The 23,578-nt window shown below is 49.1% G+C and overlaps 8 protein-coding genes across 8 annotated transcripts; 5 read left to right on the forward strand and 3 right to left on the reverse strand.

The window, feature by feature from the left end:
• Positions 1–306: 306 nt before the first annotated feature.
• On the forward strand, positions 307–899 carry LTR64_004006 (uncharacterized protein; the record flags this gene model as incomplete). Its single annotated transcript, XM_064898355.1, has 2 exons — positions 307–588; positions 672–899. The coding sequence occupies 2 exons, from the start codon at positions 307–309 to the stop codon at positions 897–899; spliced, it is 510 nt and encodes a 169-aa protein (XP_064754312.1).
• Positions 900–1,190: 291 nt separating this feature from the next.
• LTR64_004007 (uncharacterized protein) lies at positions 1,191–2,217 on the reverse strand (the record flags this gene model as incomplete). The annotated part of the gene is made up of 2 exons (XM_064898356.1): positions 1,191–1,637; positions 1,690–2,217. The coding sequence occupies 2 exons, from the start codon at positions 2,215–2,217 to the stop codon at positions 1,191–1,193; spliced, it is 975 nt and encodes a 324-aa protein (XP_064754313.1).
• Positions 2,218–3,751: 1,534 nt separating this feature from the next.
• Positions 3,752–4,854, forward strand: LTR64_004008 (uncharacterized protein; the record flags this gene model as incomplete). The annotated part of the gene is made up of 3 exons (XM_064898357.1): positions 3,752–4,070; positions 4,120–4,184; positions 4,231–4,854. The coding sequence occupies 3 exons, from the start codon at positions 3,752–3,754 to the stop codon at positions 4,852–4,854; spliced, it is 1,008 nt and encodes a 335-aa protein (XP_064754314.1).
• A 589-nt stretch (positions 4,855–5,443) lies between these two features.
• CDC39 (CCR4-NOT core subunit cdc39) lies at positions 5,444–11,158 on the reverse strand (the record flags this gene model as incomplete). The annotated part of the gene is made up of 1 exon (XM_064898358.1): positions 5,444–11,158. One exon carries the CDS (start codon positions 11,156–11,158, stop codon positions 5,444–5,446), a length of 5,715 nt encoding a protein of 1,904 aa, XP_064754315.1.
• Positions 11,159–12,989: 1,831 nt separating this feature from the next.
• On the forward strand, positions 12,990–14,852 carry LTR64_004010 (uncharacterized protein; the record flags this gene model as incomplete). Its single annotated transcript, XM_064898359.1, has 1 exon — positions 12,990–14,852. One exon carries the CDS (start codon positions 12,990–12,992, stop codon positions 14,850–14,852), a length of 1,863 nt encoding a protein of 620 aa, XP_064754316.1.
• Positions 14,853–15,364: 512 nt separating this feature from the next.
• Positions 15,365–16,564, reverse strand: LTR64_004011 (uncharacterized protein; the record flags this gene model as incomplete). Its single annotated transcript, XM_064898360.1, has 1 exon — positions 15,365–16,564. The coding sequence occupies one exon, from the start codon at positions 16,562–16,564 to the stop codon at positions 15,365–15,367; it is 1,200 nt and encodes a 399-aa protein (XP_064754317.1).
• A 923-nt stretch (positions 16,565–17,487) lies between these two features.
• On the forward strand, positions 17,488–18,541 carry LTR64_004012 (uncharacterized protein; the record flags this gene model as incomplete). The annotated part of the gene is made up of 3 exons (XM_064898361.1): positions 17,488–17,558; positions 17,612–17,886; positions 17,934–18,541. The coding sequence occupies 3 exons, from the start codon at positions 17,488–17,490 to the stop codon at positions 18,539–18,541; spliced, it is 954 nt and encodes a 317-aa protein (XP_064754318.1).
• Positions 18,542–20,949: 2,408 nt separating this feature from the next.
• LTR64_004013 (uncharacterized protein) lies at positions 20,950–21,746 on the forward strand (the record flags this gene model as incomplete). The annotated part of the gene is made up of 2 exons (XM_064898362.1): positions 20,950–21,654; positions 21,726–21,746. The coding sequence occupies 2 exons, from the start codon at positions 20,950–20,952 to the stop codon at positions 21,744–21,746; spliced, it is 726 nt and encodes a 241-aa protein (XP_064754319.1).
• Between the last annotated feature and the right edge of the window lie 1,832 nt (positions 21,747–23,578).

Genomic DNA, 23,578 nt, shown 5'->3' on the forward strand with positions numbered 1-23,578 from the left:
AATTTCGATCTTGGCCTCGTTCTTGGCGCTCAGCATAACGTTATCCTTCCATACCACGACATATCATGATGCACCATAACGAAGAGCATTACAGGAGGAAAGGACTTATAATGCGTGTTCCGAGTGTGCACTTGATGAACTCAGCATTTGATTGCCAGTTAATTTCGTGTTGGAAGAGAGGCACTCACTGTTGCGGCCCTCCTCATACCAACGATTACCACTGGCTCATAGCTGTGGCATACACTAACGAAAAAGCAAAATTCAGGTACAAAGGCCAAAGATAGTGCTCCTACATCTGCGACCACGATGTCCTCTACTTCAAATTCGTCCGGTGCCCTCAGCCGGCAACAAAAGAATCACTCCATCCTCTCAATACCTATTGTCTACGCATTAGCTTTTCCACCCCATCTCTACGCTTTCGCTAGAGGCATGACAGCTTCCAATTACACCTATAGCAACACTGTTCCTCGTGCCAATCTCGACCTGCTTAAGTCCAAGCTTCCCGAAGCGACCTGGCAAAGCCTTGCACGGGCCCAGGGCGCGCATCTCAATGCCTTAGAAGGATTCCCGTTGTTTGCTGGTGCGATGGTACGTACCCAGAGATTCTTCTTCGGACTGTTCTCATGATCTGTGTCGATCGAAATGTGAATGCTGATATGTGGATACGATAGATTGCAGGTAACTATGCCAAGCTCCCTCCCAACGACCTCAACTTCGCAGCTGCGGAGTACATTTGTGCTAGGGTCGTGTATACTGCGCTATACATGACCACCAAGAGCGAGGCGTGGAGCTATCTTCGCACTGGCGTTTATGCTTGGAGTCTTGCTGCTCCCATCTGGATCCTCTGGAAAGCTGGAAAGAAGATTAGAGATCAAAGCGTGGACCTGAAAGAACTATGATAGCGTAAGCTGAGTAAGATGTTCCATACGCGTTTCAGCACGAGTTAAGGACAGGAGCCAAGTTCGAAGGGGGTAATGGTAGGCGAAGGGACGTAAGTGTAAATGCAAAGATAATACTTCCAGGCGTGCCAGCACGCAGTAATGGCCCGATGTATACGAGTCATGGTGTATCTATACCAGCTATTATGGCTGAACTCGGAATGATGTATTGTTCTCACGCGACTTCCACAAGTCATACCTTCACTTTACCCCAGTTACGTTGCCGTACAGGACATCACACAGACGTGATGGTTACCACGCCTTTACAACCCTCACTCTGACGCCCTTCGATTCCGGCTTCGGTATACCCACAAAAAAGTCTTTGTTGATCATGATATCTCTTTCTGCAGTCGTGTCAAAGACTTCCATGTCGAAGCGGGAGACGACATAAGCGAGCGCCAAATACAGCTCAGCCCATGCAAGATTGATTCCAACGCAAGAACGGCTCCCCTTGCCGAAAGACACCATATATCTTTGCAGCGGGAAGCCCTCCTTCTCAGCCTCAATCCATCTCTCCGGGTGGAACTCGAGCGGCTTTGGAAATATGCGAGGGTCGTTGTTGACCATATAGTTCATCTGTGAAACTGGCGTACCTGCTGGAATTTCCCAGTCCCGGTACTTCATCGGTTCGTGAGCTACTCGAGGCAAACGTGTTGTGACACCAGATATCATTCGGACGCCTTCCAAAACACAAGAAGTCTATCAGACAGATATTAGCTTCCGAAAATAAGATACACAATAATGCACTTACGAGGTATGGCAGCTGCTCGAGCTTGGCAAGAGAAAAGGATCCGTCATTCTCAGGTCCAACGGTCTTGAGCTCATCTCTGAGCCGTTGACGTTTCGAGGGATCGGCAGTGAGGAAGAAAAGGATGAATGAGAGACTTTTTGCTGTCGTCTCACTACCAGCGCCAACCACAGTCTGCGCTTCGTCTTGCAACCGATCGGCGGTCTTTTCATATGGCGGCAAGTCGCTGTCAAGGACGGTCTGGAAGATCGTACCTTCGGCTTTCTTGCCCACTTCGTTCTTGGCTAAAATCTCGTCGACTTGTTTCCGGATCATGTGCTGCCACGCAACAAGTTTGGCGGCTTTCGGATTTCCGTATTCGAGTAACCACAGAGGTGTTGCTTTCAGGACCGGGAATGCCCACGGGAATTGACGCAAGAACACGCCATTAGCGGAACCGCCGATAACTGTCTCCTTCCACTCGAGGTTAAAGTCGGGCTTATTCAGCATGTTGTAGCTCGCTCCGAACCCAAAATGTGTTATAACATCCATCGTGCTATACTCAATCAGCTTCAGGTCTTCTTTACTATTGATGAACTCACAGCGCCATGAAGGCAGCATCCAGCCTTACGATTTCATTCGTTTCCATGCATCCCCTAAGCCTACTGCACAGATGTTCTACTTTCTCCTTGATCTGTGCCTCGTTGCTGGCGATAGCCTTCTTCGAGAAGAACGGGTTCAAAGCTGACCGACGCAGGCGATGAAGATTGTGACCTACGGTCGCGAATGATGAGCCGGGAGCTCCTGCCATGACGGTCCATCCTTCCCACTTGTCGCGCTTCTTCGCCGCTGCGGCGTATATCTCTTCATAATAATCAGAGTCTTTGATATGAAGCTCGTTTGGTGTTATCCGCACTATTGGGCCTGTTCGGGCTCAGCAAGGAGTTACGATACATTGGACGTGGTCAGATTTCCTACCATACTGATCATGGAGCTTATGAATTTGCCATATGAAATCTCCTCGGTGGATGATGTCGTGATAGAACTCGTACCATCCTGTTACAGCCGCAAGTCTGGGCCCGGGAAATCTAGCGAGCTGTTTCGGATCTTTTCAGCAGGTTTTTGTTCACGGAAAGACAACTGTGACTTACAGGATGGAGGAAGAGTCGATACACAACGCCACATACACAATAGAGCACTAACGCGCCCAACCCGAGGGCCAATGCAGCACTGCTGACAGTTGACACCTGCATAGCGTTATACTAGGACCCTGTATTGTTACACAAGAATCAAGCAGGGTAAAACTACTGTACTGCTCTTTGTTCTGCAGTTTCTAGATTTATACATGGTCAATGTAAAGGACAAAATCGTTCTTCTCGAGCTGAATCATCCTGCCAGTGGCCTCTTACACTTGCCAGCGTGGCATGGGTGAAGCTCTCTGCACACGATCGGCTAACGTTTCTCCGATGCACGATAACGCTCCCGTCTGAATATGCAACAATGCCCTGTAGATGTCCGACGGTTTCACACTGTTTCTGCAGCTAAGCATATTCACTGGCTTCCTCCCGGGCATGTCAGTCGATCATTGGCTTCGACGTAAACATATCGCGGCAAGAGGTCCTAGCGGCACGTGCCGGCACCTGATGGTGTGCATCCGCTCGGAGTCTTTGAAATCCATGAAGCATGCAGAAGGCTCTTTCTGTCAAAACGTGATGTAATCACTTGCAGAAGATTACAGCAATCGACACGCACGATTGGCCAACATCGCGAGATAACTTGCATTCATCCTCGGCGGCTTTGCTTTGACATCGCTTAAGTGCCAGCCTTAGCTGCCGTGAGCCCCACGCTTTGGGGTTGCAACCTTCCCAGTCAGTGATTGGGGACCGATTGGTAGTACTTTCGTTTAAAGCCTGGACCGTTTGACAACCAAAATACACACATGGATGCGAAAACACGATTAGATCCAGTTCATTCGCACGAGGCATCGTTGGTAGAATGAACACTTCGCCAAAAGATAGATTTATCGAATATTACAGCAGGTCAAGTGGACATTAACGCACTGTATACGTATTTTTACACGAACAGTATGGACCAACCAGCTTCGGCTACCAATGATTACACTTTGGGCAATCCCCAAGAGCCTATTGAACCGGACAGCACTAGCGACTACGACACCGACAGCGTAGGATCAGACCTTACCTCGATAGCATCTTCAGTCTTCGAATATCAATATGAAAATGGTCGACGCTACCATGCCTACAGAGCTGGAAGATATGTTCTACCCAACGATGAGACAGAACAAGATCGGCTTGACCTGATGCACCATGTCTTTAGATTGACTCTAAACGGCGGGTTGTGCTTGACACAGCTCGAAAATCCTCTAAAGATTCTTGATGTTGGTACCGGTAAGCGAATATCTCCGTTACATTCGCAATAGACTAGATCTCAATTCAGGAACCGGAATCTGGGCTATCCAGGTAGCGGATGAATATCCTTCAGCACAGGTCATAGGCACCGATGTAAGTCAGCTTTACTCAAGTCGCTACCTCATCTCACATACCAAAGATCAGTCCAATCCAACCAAACTGGGTTCCGCCAAACGTGCAATTCCAGATCGACGACGCAGAAACAAACTGGGCATTTCCGCAAGATTCCTTCGATTTCATACACATCCGTTGCGGCGGCGGTAGCATCCGGAACTGGCCTGCCCTCCTTGCACAAGCCTACGACCATCTCAAACCAGGCGGCAGAATCGAGCTCAGCGAAGGCCGAACCCGTATGTGCTGCGACGACGGTACCTACTCACAGGAAAGCTCAACCTACAAATGGGTCGACACCTTCCACCAAATCGCCAGATCCCACGGTCTTGATTTCGACCCATTCGACCACTACGCTGGCTGGCTACGACAAGCAGGATTCGAGAATGTGATCGAGGAGGAGCGACCGTGTCCCATTGGCGGTTGGCCTAAGAACAAGAGGCTGAAGGAGATTGGTAAGGTATTCAAGTATCAGTTCCTCACTATGGCTGTAGATAGCTACTCGCTAGCATTATTCACGAGGTTAGGCGGCTGGTCTGTAGAGGAGACGCAAGTTCTGTTGGCAGAGGTAAGGTCAGAATTTGGCCCTAAGCAGAAAGCTCATCTCTACACGCATTGTTCATATGCGATTGGTCAGAAGCCAGGAAGATAAAATGTCGGACAGTCTGTTTAGCAATTTTAAGTCCCACCAGAACGATTGCATCTTACGGAGACATGCTTACTCTGAGATAGAGCCTTGAGCTCACGACATACACATACACGATGCGCCATACAAAGCCATACGGTCGTCCTGCTGACGAAGTTCTGATATGAAGACAATTCCGTCATGTCTTGCAGTCTACCTAATTAAGTATACACTAGTACAAAAGTTGTCGTCTCACCTCCAGACCTCCCTCCTGCCGTTCAACCACACCCAGCTTCATGAATAGAGAACCTCATGTATGAACCTGTCGTAATATGCACAAAGTCCCAGTTGTCCGACCCCTTCTCAATCCGATCTTGACGCTCGTTCGTGCAATAGCGATATACACATGCCTGATAAGTAATTTTACAAAGGGTGACTTTTTGAATGCAACTCTTAGTGCTTGCTAACGTCTTCGACCGCCTTGTCCTCCTCGCCCTCCTCGCCGCACCGCCATCGTTCTGATGTTCTTCAGTTCGTCATCGGTGGGCATCCTGATCACCGAAGGGAGCGGCTTGGAAGCTGTGTCACTGTTGTCCAGAGGTGTTAAGACGCGCTCCTAATGTCCCCCACCTCGTGCGGCCATAACCAGCCTCTGTCTAAGTTCTGGTTCAATAATAAATGGTTGAGTTCTCCAGAATCCATACGCCGGATTGTCGCTCAACTCTTTGAACACAACTAAAGCACCCCATGGGTTTGGTCGTAGCGCATCAATGCGTTCGCGTAGTACCCGAATAATGATCTCACGAATGTATGCATGGCTCTCGGACGCCTCGGTGGTCGTACCCCAGATGTGAAGAACCTGCTTGCAGAAATACTCGGTGTGGGTGTTGGGATAACGAAGCTGGTCGAAAAGAGCAGTGACAAGAAGGTACTTGTGGCGTGGTTGAGAGTTGTTCAATAGCTTGCTGATCAGTTGCGCGTGGTTGCCTTCGGGATCAAACTTAGTGCCACTATGGAGAGCGTCTTGTGCTACCACCACAACCAAGCTGCACAGGATTTCACAATCGAAAGCAGGTGCGCCGAAGGAAGGTGTCTGCTTGACATCCTCTTTGAAGATTTCCACCATCTGCTTCACGAAATGGTCCAGATCCGCGGTCTTGCCGAAAGCTGATTGCAGCCCTGCAAGGATATCGGCAGCCTCAAGTGGTTGCGATACGTCGGCACTAATGACAGGTGCCTTCTTCATATCTTCGATGCGTTCCACTCTAAGGTTAGGTGTAAGCGGATTAGGCTCGACCAAGCCGAGTGGATGGGCTGATAGTATGAGGTTGCGTGTCGTTGGCTCTCTGAGTGAGAGTCGTGAGCAGAAATAGGCATGATTCGCGCAGACAAAGTCAGGGAAGTCGTTCTGAATCAGGAAGAAATTCTTCCATGCGCCACGAATCAGGGCCTCCGCATCTTGTTGTAAAGCTGGTATTTCCGCAGCCGCAGCCGAATATTGCAGCATCAAGCCAGCAAGCTCTCGATACTGCGTGGCACACTCCTCATCTCCGTGACGCAGCATGCCATCGATGAATACCCTGTGACATATAAGACTCGTCCAACCAAAAGCAAACGCCGGTATTAGTCTTGGTTGGAGTGACTTGAATGTCTTGGCGAAGACCAGCATGAATTCAGCGTATTCCTGACTGAGGTCGAACCTAAATTCCGCGAAGCTGTACAGTATCGAGGCGAACAGTCGTGTGAAGACTCGTTGATTAAAGTTGGTACCACGGAATTCTTGATGGTTGTTCACGATCAACACGATCAGCGACAATATCGACCCAAGGTAGGCGGGCTTGCTGATCTTCACTGCTCCATTCTCCTCGCCCTGAAACTTGACAAGAAGGATAACGAACAACGCGAGGGCATCGATTCTGCTGAAAGCTGCCGCAAAACTGACACGGAAACTCTGAGCTTCAAGCTCGAAGGCCTCGGTAGAGCTCTCAATGGTTAGCCTCAAGAAGGTTACCAAGTCCTCAGCTGAACTGATGAGCTGGCTGCTATGTAGGTCACGCAGGAAGGCTGCATAGGTCGCTTCGTTGTACGATGAATTATCATACAGCGACGCCCACTCTTGGAAAACATACAGCATCTGGTCTTGTTTTGCCTTTGTCTTGTCGTTGAGCGCCACAACCGCAAACTCAGGCACACCGTGCGCCTTCAGCTTATTACCAACTTCCGATGCAAGCGGGTGGTCAGGCTGCTCTTTTAGCCATGCGTAGAGCGCAACAATGCTGTTGATGAAATCTGCTCGTAGCGCCATAGGCCCTTCATTGAACAACGTCTGGTCCATCAAATCTGATAGAAGACGAAGTCCAATCTCGCTATGATCTCGTACAGCTGAGGCAATCAGACCGTCAACTCGGCTGAGATCCATGAGACTGGCGCGTACAAAGGCCACTGCAACGAAGGAATTCGTCAGGAGGGACTCCTCATTAGCTGTGATCCAGCGCATGACATCGCGAACGATCGCCTCTGAAACATCGCACAGCTTCCTAAGGAGTACAATAAGACACTCAGCTTCCAGACTACTTTGTGGGGGTTGTCGTAGAAGAGAAGCAGTCACTTTGTCGGCCAATTGTCGTGAGATGTGGTCAACGACCGGGTGGCTGGAAGTTGCAAGAAGCGTAATTATTTGTCGCATATGTTGTACTATTATGCTGTCTTTCTCTAGGTCCTGCACACGTGGAATCAAAGAAGTTCTCGCAGCCTTTTGTACTTCCTCAACAAGGAGAGCGACACGCTCACGTGGAGGCATGTTGTCTACGATTCCATTTGCTCGATGCTGTTGCAGCACAGACGTTCCTGATTCGTGTTGTATCAATGGGCTTTGATGCGGCATAACTGGTTGTCCCGCTGGAGTCGACAAGTTGGGCATAGCTAGCGTCTCATTCAATATATCGGGCAATTGTCGAGCGGTGGAATCAGCTGAAGCATTTTGAAGATGACCAGCATTCATACCATGTACTCGTCGTTCGAAATCTTCATACACAGCTCTTTGCGCTTCGTTCAGGCTACCAGGAATCATCTTATACGGCTCAGGAATCCAGGTTGCCCAACGATTCAACGTCTGACCATAATAATCGCCACCACTGTTCTCGGTCAAGAATCGCTGTCTGTCATTGAGATCAGCCTCGATGACTTGGTCCATTTCTGGTACAGCACGCTGTTCTGCCGCCTCTTTTATCAACTGTGCAGCAATATCGAGATTGTCGTTGACAGTCATGAGTATCTGCCCTTCCGCCATAAAGGCACCGCCAATCTCTTCGAGGTACTGTCTGATATAGTTCTGAATGCTCATTCGGAGGGGCTCTTTGCATGTGACCAGTGCCAAGCTACCAGCCAGAGACTTGACCATTTCTCGGGCAGCATTACTAAAACTGTCTGGATTTGGTTCAACTGAGTAGTCTTTCGACACGAGCTGGGACGTCGATAACGATGCTATGGTGATGGACCGCTCCACAACAGGAGCAATAATTTCCTCAATAGCACGTTGTACCGCTTTGTTGATGATCTGCTTGACAGCATTCTGTTCCTGTTGCCCACCTGAAGGAGGAGGATACCTCAACACACTGTCCAAGCTGGGAAGAGATTGCATGATATCTGCAACAGTAAACGTTTCGCGTAGTCGGCCACCGCGTAGTGTAAGATCATAGTCTTCGATATTTTCTATAGCTGCAACATTTGTGGTGATCCCCTCGATAGTCTGCTGCGCGCGATACTCTCTTATCATATTTGATGGCTCGACCTTCTTATGGTCTAGGTTCAAATCTTTGCAGAGAACCTCGATCTCAAACTTTAAGTTCAGCCTGAGGTCTGCATGATGGTAAAGTTCTAAAAGGACACCGAGTATCTCCATCAACCAGGGGTTTGGTGGTTTGAAGACAACAGAGTCCTTTCCTTGCACAAGAACCTTGCAGGTGAATGGAATCACTATAATCAGACGATGTGTCTCAAAGCCTTCGTGTAGTAGGTCGACAAAGTATATGTTTCGATGTTTGATGGGCTTGTCTTGTGCCAGGGTCAACGAACCTAGCCAAGCACCTAGACTTTTCAGGTGTGTTCGTTCGACCTGCGAATCCATAGTGGATCTTGCACTCATGGTCTTCACGATCGCGCTGTATGTCTCTCGCAGCACCTCTGCTGAAAGCACAGAATCGTCAAGATGTGACAAGAAAGTCCTGTACAAGTCTTGGTTGTTTTGCTCCAGTCTGGCTCGTTGCTCGACCAGATAAGATGCAAACCAATGGTAATGCTCTGGTTTTAGTACATCGCGCATCTCTGCGAGTTTGAATTTCATGTTTTCTTTTGATAGGTTGTTGACAGCGAATAGGATCTTCTCTTGTGACTTCTGATCTGGATCGGAAAAATTGGAGTGAGGAGGTATGGCTTCAGCTTTCAAGCTGCGAAAACCGCGCGAAGTGGCTTCAACTCTTGCCTCCTCAGAGGCGCCATTGAGCATCCCATCAGTATGGCCTTCTCGGTCTACCATACCGCCGCGTAGTTGTGCATTTCGCAGACCTTCCTGAGCCCTTTGTATAATCTCGCTGTGCTGAAGTGTCGGAATCTGTAATAGCATAGCACAAATTTCTGGCCATTCAACAAGCTGATCACCAAGCTGTAACAATGCCTCAATGCCGAATCTGTGCATGGGTGTGTCAGGCAGTTGATCTCTGACCGCGTCCACAATGAGGATCAAACCATATTCTTGTGGTATCTGTGGGAGTAAGCGGAACTTGACGATGCTTCCAAATAACAATGCCGTTTTCTCTAATGCTTCTTCAGGGTACTCGCCATAACAACCATATTCATCAAATAGCCCGTGTACTATGCAACAGAACAAGTCTTGCTGGTTCGGATCATTGGACGTTTTGTATCTTCGCATCTCATTGATCATATCGCGTATGGAAACCTCGGCACGGTACATCTGTCCGAACAAGTCAGACATCCTTAGATCAGTCTCGGGTGCAAGCTTGTGCCCTTTTGAGTCGGATGCATGATCAAGCACCTCGTTAAATTCAGTGCCGTAATTCATAAGACGCGGGTAAGTTGTGAGACAGGTAGCTTGCGCTGACTTGATCGTTTCGCGATCTTCGAGAAGTTCTTGCACTTTCCAGAGCAGGGCAAAGACCGCGGATAGACTGAGCGAGATGGACTGATACTGTCCTTCTTCTTTTTGTGTACGATACTCGTCGTCGGCCTTGATGCGCAAGAACTTCCACAGAGTCGTACCGAATGCTGTGGCTTCAGATCGCGAGAGGGTTGCAACCACCTGCGACAGCCATTGATCGATGTCAAAGTCCGACTGCTCTTTCTGCATCACGCACGCAATATCGAGCGTCATTGGGTTTTGGAAATTCTCGAGCATAAAATCGACCCATCCCATTTGGCGTGCTTTTCGAGTGATTACCGCGGTCATCCTCGGATCAGTGTGGAAGATCATCATACATAGCTGATAGACCATTTGCCGATCCTGGTGAAATAGGGCTTCCAAAGCAATATCCGAATCTGAGCGCTGATCCTCGAGGAACATTCGGAACGCGTTGATCAGGAAGTCATCCTGCGAAGCTGTGAAATTCCCTGCTCCAGTAGTAATGCGAGTAAGGGACAGCAGAAACAAGACGAGATGGTTCCTGGCTAGATCGTGAAGTATACTCTGTGCATCATCGTCATCCACGATTGCATCGGAGAGAACAACCTCAAAGACTGCTTTTAGAGCATAAAAGTTGCTCTGATGCTTCTCCAGTTCTAGGTTCACTTTCTCTCGGACGCGTGGTGATGAAGCCTCAAATTGAGACACTTGAAATGCTGCTTGAAACCCGGGGATTTGCGAAGGAGCAACATTTTGCAACTCGAAGAAAGCGCGTAAGAAGGACAACTGCGTCCTCGGGTTATTCCATTGACCTGCCCATAAGTTTTGTATATCGAAGTCTTGGTGCTCGGTAGCAGCGATCAGGAGAGCACGGAACAAACGCGTAAAACTTTCAACATGTAGGCGTAGGTCTGAAACATCAAAAGTCCTGATCACAGTATTCCAGTTGATTTGTTTTGCTCGTTCTGTAGCAGAAGTTACGGCTACGAAGTCGTTAATGTTGTAATGCTGGCCGGGTTGAGCAAAGAGCATGAACAGGATTGCGTTGGCAACTTCTGCAGAAGTAAGGGCGCTTGTTGGGAGTGTAGATACGACATCCTCAATGCTGTTGCGGGAGGCTGCTGATCTGGGGCCTGCTTTCTTGAAGGCGTCTATTATCTGACGATCTCTATCCGGCAGTTTCCACTGGTGAGACATCCTGTCAGACTGTTCGAGAAGCAAAGATGAGGTTGTAATTGTTCTGATCGGCGTCAGAACTCGCCTGCATGGGGAGGTCGGGTGACTCGTCTGTGTGTCTCGAAATGCGTTTGCAATCTAGAGACCGAGGACTTTCTCAAATTTGACTTGCAAAGATCTGTACGCTCATGTGATGCAGTCGATTCAGTTCCAGAGGCAGCGCAAGCTGGCAGGAGAAGTTCTGCAACAAAAGAATGCAACCACCTGTTCCGCCCGAAGCTGTAGTTTCCTGGTGTTATCCCCTTTTTTCTCGTCTTCCCAGTTGTGTTTGCGAGCAAGATAGAAAGCCGTGGTAGGCGTCACTGATCGAACTTGTGTACGTAAGAATGATAGTGGTAGTAATCGTCAGGAATATGCTAGAGCTGGCTCGAGTACAAAGGCCGGTGCTGTATACGCTGCGGTCGCAGCAGAACTGAGAAGGTTGTACGCAAAAGTTATGCCCTGTTTGAATTCAGATCGGTATAGCTTTGCCGCTCAGCGGTCTTGCAAATCTCGTGTTCAGAAATGGTTGTTTGCGCGGCTGATTACGCGGAAGAGGATAAAGGAATCGAGGTCGTCGGCCGATTCCAGTGGGAGGATAGAGAATGAGATTGCCAAGAGCTGAAGATGAAAGGATCAACGAAGCTTGGGTGCCACAGTCATCGCATTCGAGAAGTCTGATCGAGGTTGAGACACACGTTTGAACAATAGAGGCAGTATATGTCACTACCAGTATCACTCAATGCTGAATCGTCGTGTCTGTAGGTGCTGGCTACACTCATTCAATCCTGAATCAAGTGCAGCCGCGTAGTATCAAGGACTGTTCCTGTCGAGGACAACGACAACATAGGCAAATAAGAAGATAACATGAAGATTAAACACGCTTCATGCCTTCAGTTGGGCGCAACCTTGTACGATTTCGCCGAAGAAAGACACACGAGGCTACTTCACATTTGACGCCAGGCCTCCAGGAAACAATACGGTTGGTTGAGCAAAATTGCCTTTGTGGATTCGAAGCACCACCGAAGTCGTCGCAATCTCGTTCAGACAACTTCCCTCACCTACGTAGGTATCCATATCACTTCACCTGCTAACAATACAATAAAACAAATACTCGGAACCGAAGGGTTGTTCGACTTGAGTGTGAGTGAATATTTAGTGGGTGCTTAGGACTACTACGAGTCTGAGGAACTTGTGCCTTCCACAATAAACAGCGATTTACTTCCTTGCAGCCAGAAGAGACTTGCTTTTCAGCTTTGTCAGGTGAATTGACGAGCGCAACGTCTACTGAGTGTAGCAATGACGATCAAACTGGGTCCAGCCCAGAATAAGAGAGCACACAGCGATATTTCGTTCAAGCACGTCCTAGCTTGCTTGTTAGTGGGCAAAGATGATAGGTAGCGGACAGTATCAACATGGTAGGTTGTGATATTCGTCGTTGTGTCGACAATGGGCGAGGTAAGTGATAGTAATAGAACTATTGACGCTCAACCATGGAAACTATTTGTTGTTAGACTTTCACTCCTGACACGATATCCACACTCGAAGGGTGCTGCGTCGTGCTTTCCTCTCATTACTGTTTACTGTGGTCGCACTTTCCCTCGATCTTTTCTGACCACAGCTTGCTTCGTGACGCCAAATTTCCACCTAACTCATGAAATGCACCCTTCTATGCACGAAATTCAGGCTGTTGGTATCACCTGCATTCACACAATAACATCTCTGGCCACTCGACACAATTACAAAAGACTTGCAGCAGGTGAGTGTATCAGTCCAGAGGTTGGGAATGTTACTAATGAAGCAACAGCTCAAGATGCTTGTATTGCGCAAACAACAGCTGGTGAAGCGCCATAACCCAGGCACGACATTCACCATAATTTTCTGCGTTATTGCTGTCTGTGTTCTGTTAGCTTGCGCTATATGGGGTTTCATTCTACCACAATGGAGGAAGAAGCATCCTCCCCAGCCTTCTAGGACAAAATGGAACGAGGGGTCTATTTTGACCACAAGAAAGAGCCGAAGAATTGGGAATGCTTTCCCCACCCACCCAGCAGTGAAACCACTGCTGTCGAAACCATCTACTGCCCAGATTCTACCTACCTACAACCCAAGAGTTGAAAGTCCGTTCCCTGACCAACCCGAACCAGGCATCTCACGAAGCCGCGAGGAGGTTGAGCCTCGAACGTATTCTGCTCACACCGCTCCATTACCAACAGTGAGCAGCAATGGTCTCTTTACTCCTGTTCGACGTGGGGAAAATAGTTTTCATACAATCCCACAAGCCACTGATGCCAGACACCATATAGGCAAATCTTCCGACTTCGGTGATGCCAAGCACTTCATCCTAGCAGTCCCTGAACCCCTGACTTTGAGGTCAAGAGACACTGATAGACCTCCAGCAGTCACTCGTCACCTTGAGAAGTATGGGACACCATATCCCACTTCTCTGACAGGTTCGGACAAGCTTCCTCATCCAAATAAACTCTTTCGAGCCATCCAAGGCTCTGACACGCGAAACAGTTTCTGCAGCACTACCTCCTTACGTGTCGACCACCGCGAATCTGATGCAGCCGCAGCTTGGGCAGCAAAAGAAGTCGTCGCAGCTCTTGACGAAGCTATCCAGGAAGGTAAAGAGCAGCGCAAATACAGCAGTGATGAAAGCAGCAAACTCAGTCACTTCATTGGACAAAGCCACGAACTTCCATGTGCAACACTGTCAGATCTCCATCGACTCTATAGCTATAGATCATTGACCGGATCTCAGCCAACCAAAAACATAAAAGCGAAAAGTGTCCTGAAACTAAAGCTACCTATAGACACGTTGGGGAGAGTCCACGATCGAGAACAGGGATTTACAGCCATTCCCATGGTCTCTCTGCCTCAAGCATCAACTACTTCAACCATGCTGACAACCGGTGAGAACAGCTCCGAGATCGAGTCGATCTCCACCCCAGCGACTTCGCCAATCATGCCTCCAAGCAAGTCTTGTGTTCTACCTACTGCACTTCGGCCCTGTAATCCAAATGATACAGCTTCAATATCTGCTCTTGGGAAGATTGAGCATGAGTGCAACAACACCAGTACTGTACTAACGCAGAACAAGGAGGGTCGTTTGACTGAGCAGAGGAATAGTCGAGGCTTCTACCATCCAGGTCGTCGAACTAAGCCAGTACCACCATCCATTCATATTAGCTCAGGTTCATCTCCGACATATGGGCGCCAACAACGACGATCTCTTTCCGATCCCAGTCATAACATCGTCGTTCCGGTCAAAGGCAAACTTCGCTCTCAGGTACGAGCCAGTAGTATGTATAGCAGGGACACAGATGGGTTCAGTCTGACGCCTCTTCCAATCACACCCGACTTTCCTAGTCCCTTGGTTGATATTTTCGCGGACCAGGACGTTTCAGGCAACCCTTCCACATTCCGTGAGTCGGTGAGGACCCGAATATACAAATGGCACCAAAAGATTGAGAGTAGTACTGCCACGCTAACTCTGCCTCCCTCCAAACAGACTTCACCAATGATTTCGGTCAGAAGCATAGCCGGACATGATGGTAACGACACCGCTGTTGGAGCTGTGCCTGAAGATTCGAAAAATCAAGTGGAGATGGTCGGAGAACGATCGCATCCTGACTGTGATCATAGTGCGCCGGGTGGTGCGGTGTGGATTTGAGTTAGCTGAGTGGTTAGAGGTCATGGTGATATTAGTATTGGTAAAAAGAGGATGCTGGAGGTTGCTGTGTCACAAGGAGCAATGAGTATAGATATAGGATGTAACCGTCTGTGGAAGGGTTGGGAAATCTGCAGAGATGTCATCAGAATGTGCTGTAATCTGAGCTTCATTGTTGGAGATGTGGCGTGTAGTTGTGCACGAGGCAATGCATAAACGACGAGCCTAAGTATCCGATCTGGTCACATAGTGTTGTCTAACAATATCCAGAGGCTGACAGCTCCGTCCGAGATCTCTCTCTTGAAGTACATCAAGAATCTAACCACACGTTTTTGGTGAAGACGGGTATGTCGATGATGCCGGCTCGTGTCTCGTGATGGAGGCATTACCTGTTACCACGCCAGGAGGACACCAGGACGACAGTAGTTGCATCGATGGTCGCCTTGAGGCGCGACTAGTCTAAATTGCTGTGGATAACGAATTCAAACATATACGTGAAGCATCAACTGCTTCACTCACGCAGCTTCTTTTACTGCACGAGCGTCTACCTCTTGTCTATGCACCGAGAACTCTTCGTCTTGCACCTGCGTTTGCGCTTTTCGTCTCTCTCCTGCATCTACCCATCTTCTGAACCCAATGGTCGTCAGGCTTGCCAGTCCCATCTGTAAGACTTGGAAAATCAGCATTGGTATCTGAATCTTCGCTTCTTCCAGAGCACTAATCCCAGTGAACAGCAAGAAACTGATAGGAACCCCTAGAGCCAGAGTCTTTGCGGGAGCACACATGGCTACTGCTATAGTGTCCTCTCTGTTGAGCCATGGGATAGACGTCACGAACGAAATTGCAAGCCAGGTACCATAATTGACAATAGTAATGAATACAATGAAAATCAAATTCGACGACTTGACCGCTTCAAATGCCTGAGTTCCAAAAGCATGATCGAAGGTTTGCCAGAGCAGTGAAAGCATTGCACATGAGGCGAATTTGCCGATTTTCCAGTCGACAAAGACTTTGTTCACCAGTTTGGGACAGAAATATCGCAGGACTTGACCCAGGAACATGGGCAGATAGATCGATAGTCCGAATTGCATGAATACCCTGCGGTATAGCGCTTGATATCCACCAGTCTGCTGTGGAATGACTCCTGCATACCACTGTCCGCCAGATAGATACATCTTGATGAGCACTGGGGTAATAAATGGTCCAATCAGGTTGCCGATGGTCGTTTCGACCACTGTAAGGTGCACATTGCCGTGAGATTTCCTGGTGAACAGGACGTTCGAGGCCATTGCTGTAGGCTGACAACCATTAAAAATCAACCCTATCAACAACCAAGGATCCATGAAGTTCTTATTCAAAGCCGTCAGGCTCACGATGGCGAAGGCCAGAGCGGACACCAGCAGGAAACATTGCGCCTGAACAAATAAATGGTGTTTCCATTTCGCATAGTTGTCGAACAGGGTCTTCGTATCGAGTGTGCAGCCGCTGGTGAAGAAAATAATCGAGACTGATAAATACGACACCAAGACTTGCTTTGTGGCTTGTTGAGCTTGCGGCACTTGCACCTGTGACGAGATGATAACCACTAAAACCATGCCCAGCAGGAACCACTGATCTTTGACGAACCAGATGCCGGCGTCGAGGATGGTCCTTGACCACGACCTCGACGCGACTTCCTTTTCCACAATGTCATCGTGCTCTTCGTTTTCAGGCATACTTTCGCTTAATAGTAGGATAACTCATGAGACATGGCGGCGATACAGGCGTGTATATCAAGGGCGGCACAACGGCAATACGCCGAGAGCAGAGAAAAAGCTCGGTGATCTCACCATTGTTCCGCGGTTAAATGTTGAGCCGAGGGTGAAATATGTGATGGTGGGTGAGATGCAGAAGTTCTCAAGAACCTGCAGGGCGCTTCCCAATAATCTCAATACACATGAACCGCACCCATTGCCGCCCGCCTCTAATAAGAAGTGTTATTTGGTGATCGAAAAAGTGTCCGAGTGTACTGATGTATGGCCATTGACCAGAGCGATGATTTTCGACTGGAGCGTAGGCACAACGACAACGTGGTTGACCTAACTCGGCGGCAGAACACGGTAAGCACTCGAAGATTATCTATCCTTGTCCCGAGTATAAGTAATGCTGCATCTTGCCGTCTCTAGCACATCCGTGAGCAGGCTGGCGTAATCAACATCACGTTGTGGCACATAACGTAGCTACTGATATACCCAGACAAACAATCAATTCCGATTGTCACAAGAAAACTTGTTCTTACGAGCCGGCTGCTCGTTCGGGAGGGGATTACTACCAGTTGTGGCTCAGGTCACTGCGTTCGGCGTAAGGGGTCACGTCTCGAAGATGAGGGAAGGGCCTCGTCCTTCGGCAAGAACAAGACCCTGGAATGCGGTGCACGGATGACAACGAATGCAATACAATCACAAGGTTTTGTTTGTATAAGCACGAGTCAGCCGTTCGTGAGTTTGTACCTCGACCTAATATCGTTCAGCTCATTCGTACGAGCAGCTTTGTTTTTTTTTTTCTTCTTCCTGTTATCACACACTCGTTTCAGTATAGCAGCCCAATACCAAATAGATACCAGTCAACGAAGTCTCAGACCGATTCGCCCTCCTGCAAAATGCGTCAGGCAGCCATTTTCGCAAGCTTGCTTGTAGCAATTGCGTACAGCGCACCTCAGAATGAGGGATGGTAAGTAACCAATATGTTTGGCGGCGACAAGTGCCTTGACAACCATTGCTTAGGACACATGAGTGGGCTCGTAGTAATTTGATATCCAGCTCGACACCACCACTCCCACCACGACCGATGGACACACTCTCATCAAGCTCAGCTGCCGCTTCTGCTCCCACTCCCCAGCTTCTCGGAAATCCCAACGCTAAGCTCAACCTGCCACCAAACGCCAAGCTGAGCGCCGACCTTCTGACAGCCTCGTCTGCCTCTGCACGTATGCAAGTCCTCAAGGACGCGGAGGGCAACAACACCGCTGATTTCAAATTCGATTTGAACCCAAGTGCGAGTAAGTACCATCCGGCAATTTCAATACTTCAAGCTGACAAGTTGTAGATCCAGGCGCTCCTGGTCTAGGTGGCAAGCTCAGTCTTGCCAACCGAGCCACTTTCCCAGCCCTCACAGGCTTGGGCACCGCTTTCGCAGGCCTCTTCTTCGCCCCTTGCGGCCTGAACACACCACATATCCACCCTCGTGCCACCGAAGTTTTCACTCTTGTTACTGAAGGGACAATCACTGCTGGCTTCGTTTACGAGAACACCTTCAGCATGGAAATTAGCGAGAATCTGACTCAGTTTCAAGGTATGGCTTTTCCGCAGGGCAGCATTCATTGGCAATTGAACAACGAATGTACACCCCAGGTTGGCATTGCAGGATTCAGTGATGAGGACCCTGGTGCCAGCTCTGTGGCGCAGAATTTTTCCAGAACACAAGGGATGATATTGTCCAGGCTAGCTTGGGCTTTCCAGCACAGATCACTGCAGAAAGCTTCAAGCAGCTCGAGCAGAATATTCCACGAGCTTTTGCATTGGGTATCAAGGATTGCTATGCTAGATGTGGCATCGCACAATAAGGCAGTCAAATCGCGCCACGAAGTTTGGCTTGGGCAACCCGGTTATCATGCGGTTGGAGTTAGACAAGCGATATTCTTGTTGAGTTGGTGAGACGCTGTTTATGTATTTTTCTTTTGTACTTTAGATCTGTGGATTAATACACTATAACGCTGATGATTTCAAACTTGCCTTCATGAAGCATCTGCTTGCCACGAGATATCGTGACACTTGATCCGCAATCCTTTCGAACCTTCAAATAGCGAAGGTGAGACAAGGCGCACGTCTCGGATGACACTGCCTGTCGTCGAGAGAGAACGATATTTGTATTGCATTAAACCTCGCGTCTCCTTGCCTCCGATGATCGTTTCAGCAAACTCTGGCTCTAACGCGAATATGCTCAAATGTTGTAACTCAGTATTTGTGGCAACAACGAAAACAATGAATGAGCGAGCATAGGTGCTGGAGAGAACACGACGTGAACTGTGCATTGAAATCTTCATACAGACGTTGCGTCAGTGAGCAACGCCAATGTTCTGCCCTCGACGCCCATAGAGACTTGAATAAACTTCGGTTTTATCGGTAGTGAAATCGCCCCTCATGTTCTACATTGTTATTGTAGGGCAATACAGTCTAAAGGCGAGATGGTCCACGTCGCTGCTGCATACCAGGCCACGACGCCTGGGAATTTAATGTAAACTTCGAATGGTGGGATATTGTCACACCATTTAAAGCTTTTCTTGCGTTAGTCAGGCACTGGCGGTCATTAGCTCCCTACTAGTACCCGAATGGCTGCGTGCATGAATCGACCAGAAGCGTTTTGGTTACTAGGTGTGAGCACACGGTCTTCTGCTCTGGCTACATGGTTGTGGCCTACCAGTACTCTGGACTGTATCTTCCTCCTGAACAGGTTGTAACGAAGACGAGTGCCTTCAATTCTGAGAGAGGTTCTGCAAAGATTATGTAGTGTTTGGTGATCCAGTACCCATCCCGGCATTTCTGAAACAACGGCGCCTGGGGTCACAGAACAAAGTGCGTACGAGCTTCGCGAGAGACCCATCAGTTCTAGTTGAAGATGTGAAATAGTCTCATCTTTCCAACTGTTCTCGGCTCGATGGCTAACCAGTAAAAGATGATCGAGAACCGCAATCACAGTGAAAGTGGCTTCCAATTTGCTACTTGATCAAGACTTGACGCAAAGCGCAACTTTGTTGAACTTGTATTCAGCTCGGTAGTAATACTTGCCCGAGTAGTGTCTCTCTTGAAATCTTGATATTTCATATCTGTAACATCGTAATAGTACTCGCGAACTGAACTCATTTTCGGTGTTATGCTGACAAGGATCACTTGACGCCAATGCGTCACTAGCATGGTTCAGAGGAGCAGAGCGTCGCCCAATTTAGTATCTCAGGATCATGGACCTTACTTTTGTGCCTGACAATCCAACCAGTATTGATCCTTCTAAAGCTTCTATCACTGCAACGCGAGGAGCAGCGCCCTCTGTATCCGAAAGTCTTCCGGAGACAGCTGATACCCGCCATCACTACGCAGACAAACGCAACGCGTGTCCATCACGCACTTCGGTACACTCCATCTCGTCCAATATATCGACGTCAACGACCAACCTTGATGTTCCAAAACTCAAACGGAAGCACGGACACAAGCAAATGCGCCAGCAATTGAACGCTGCCACTGTGTCACTGCCTACTGCGAGCGCCACCACAAGGGCTGTAATCTCTGCTTCTCCTCTACAACCACATAGTAAACAACCAGCACCAAGACCCCCACACCTGTTTCTGACGCGATCCAATACTGCACCGTCTCCAAAACGACCACCCGCATCCCATAGCTCTTACGGGGTTGAGACCATCGTTGGACCTCCACCATCGTTCGATACAAGGCGAACCCTGTCTACCGAAAGAGTGTGGAAAGCTGAAAGTTCCATATCCCTGCGCACGACCCCTATCGAACGCGCAGAAGGACAACTGCATTCTATTGCGCCAAACGGGGAGCACTGGAGTGATCGCGATCAGCCTCCTTCCTCGATACCTCTCCCAGTCGACTCATCGCCTGAAACGGCAGATACACAAAGCGTTGCGACACCTACTGATGGTGAAGAGGTCCTCGTAATGGATACACGTAGTGAACAGGGTTTAGGTCTAAGTCACAGTGAAGGTGGCAGTGGCAGTAAAGCAAGTAGTGAGTCACGTAAGAGCGAGGATCTGTTTCTGAATATTGCCAAGGTTGATGTGAGCCGTCCTATTTTTCCCAGAGGCGAGAAGCGCAGAAGTCGCATATCTTTGCCCTTTCTATCCGGTGCACGCCCAGCCACGAGTCATACAAACGAGTCTAGCCAGTCCCATACCGAGTCTCCTGCTGCAACGCCTCGAGCAGAGGTTCCTGCATACCAAAGCAAGCGTTCCAGTCTGCAATTCGGTCATTTGCGTGGCCCGAGTCAAGCTTCAGATCTTGAGCCAAGCCACACGCAGAATACAGGCCTGTACAGCCAGAGATCGTCCACCATGTATGCGGATACTATCAGAGCCCCTGCACATTCAGGCGCAGGCACGCGAGGCAACAGGCTCGTATCTGAATCTGGCAATATGGACAAGTCCAAGGCCACGGATCAGAATGCCACGGAATCCACTGCCTCAACCACTGCACCGTCGACAGTATGGGATGAACTCGATGATTTGAAATCACGTATACGAAAGTTGGAATTGACTGGCAAATTACCACCATCCTCGGCTGCAGCGATGGTCTCGGCTGAACGACCAAGGACGGCCACAACTGCCGCGACCACTATGTCTAGTTCTCCCAAGCACAGTAAGACGCCTAGCCAGCTTCAGTCAACAATAGAAGGTGTTCCACCCAATGTACATCCTTTACTTCACGAGGCACTCGGCAATGCCAAAGCCATTGTCAGTCACGACGTTTACCAGAAACTGCTGGCGACTGCTCAGGATGCACTACAGCTTGCCACAATGACGAGTCTTGACAATCAAAGTGTTCGTAGTGGCGTTCCAGCCATGTCAGAGCGTCAAGTACGACGTCGAATAGAGAGCATGTGCAGAAGTTTGACAGAGCTAGCCATTGCTCTGGCTATTGAGCCAAAGGTGTCCCAACCATCTTATCGACCAGGGAGTCGAGACAACCATATCTCTCCTTCCATTGGCTTGCGAAACAGGGACTATGGTCAAAGCAATGAGCAGATCGACCGGCCACCAGTAAGCACTCGCGTCCAGTCTCGCTTGGAGAATCGCAGAGTCAGCACGCAAACAATCCAAGCCCGTCCCAGACACGCTTCGCCGGAACGTGAGTCACCGACAGCATTGCCTCAATATCCTACTTCTGGCGGCACTACTACACGCAGAACCTCCCACTTGCGCAATAGACGAACTCAGGGATTCTTAGATGGCGCAAACGATGACAGTGAAAGCAGCCCAGGTGTTCGACCTGTAAGCCGGGCCATGACTGACCTGGCGATAACCCGGCGACCGTCACGCGGCGATTATGCCGCACTCTCTCGAGAATATACCAGCCAGCATCCTTTGCCTGCAACGAAAGGCGATGCTTCGTCAATCACGAGAACACCACTTCCAGCGAACATAACCTCTAATCTTGTTTCTCGTCGCAAGTTTCCATCTCCTGCGGGTCAGACCGCTCAAGCAGATAGCAGTCCTCTAGCACGCAGACAATCTTGGGGCAGGATATCTATTGTTCAAAATGAGACAACACCTATCTCGGATACAGTGTCAGAAGCACCCGGATCGACCTCGTCAATCAGGACGCGCAGGAGTCTAGGATTTGCTAGTCGTATAGGATCGAGCGTTGGCAGCCGCTTACGTGCAGCACGAGCGGAGCGTATGGATTCACGCAGCTACAATGAACCATCTTCGTCCACTACCAATAATGAGGTGATTGGTTGATATGCAGCACGGGCTCAACAGAGTGGCTGACACCTCTCAAGCAGAAGCCTTGTCAGGTTGGCACACAAGCAAAAATTTTCAGTAATCGAGGGTCTTAGAGAGTGATGGTAGCTCGTGCGCTTTTGTTCGATCATATACTGGCGGGTTTGATCAACCCTCTCTAGCAACCTTGGGTAGATTTTCCCTCGTCTGTAGACAACTCGGGCCGTGTCACAATTCTTTTCGTAGTCAGTAGCTCACTCCATCTGATAACCAAGATTCGCAGGTGTGCCCAACTTCGTGTCATCGTTGCAGTGTCGCGAGCATGTCCGATGACCGCTTCCATGCGAGCCACGACAGAGCTGTTTCAAGATTCGTATACAGTATATTTCCCGACTCTCCACCAGGAAGCATGGCCCAATCCTTTTTCTCAAAAACGCAACAGGAACTGACATCCACACGCATCATCACGATCACGGATTCTATGGCAGATTGCTACGGTCTATCAGTCGGTCTTTGTTTATTGTGGACTCGGGGGAACCCGCAAAGTCAGTCCGGGAAAGCGAATTTCTTTGTCTCCTGTCGTTCGTTCTGCGTTGCTTCCAGACTTGGCTGCCTTGTCACATTCCTTCAGCCGGCGGACGTGGTCCTCAGTCCGTCTTTCTTACATAATTCGGTTCCTGCTCCAATGATGTGAGGCGGTCAAGGTTCCTACTGAGTCCTCAGGGCATGCGTGGAATCGAGATATGGCGCCATCTGTGCTCGTGGCTTCGCAAGCAAGCACGATTTATTGCATGATCAGACGTGCTACGCTCCACTGCTGTTCGGAAACATCAAGTCTGACTCCTTGGGTAGATACATAAAACATACAGGTGAGCCATTTGATTAGCAAGGTGTCCTCACTGTTCCGTTGCTGTCCTCAATTTCCATCGCTCTTAATATTCGACGTCCTTGCGGTTGCACGTCCTCGAGCACAAAGTTTCTGCCTGCTGGTATCGGTATATCTTCATCCCTTCAGCTTGTCAGAGAACTAGCTCTATAAATCACCACGTCGATCACCCTAGCGTTGTACGTCACATACTGCATACACTATTGCCTAAATATGGCATCATATCAAACCACCAAACCGTCGCCCAGCATAATTGCTCATGGTGACGTTCGACGAAAGTCAACAGTGTCGGCAGCGTCGTCAGTCGCTTCCACCCTTCACAATAGTCCCCGAGTCCAGCTCGTCCCTCACTCC

The sequence above is a fragment of the Lithohypha guttulata genome (assembly GCF_036872675.1).
Source record: "Lithohypha guttulata strain CCFEE 5908 chromosome Unknown scaffold_3, whole genome shotgun sequence".
NCBI lineage: Eukaryota > Fungi > Ascomycota > Eurotiomycetes > Chaetothyriales > Trichomeriaceae > Lithohypha > Lithohypha guttulata.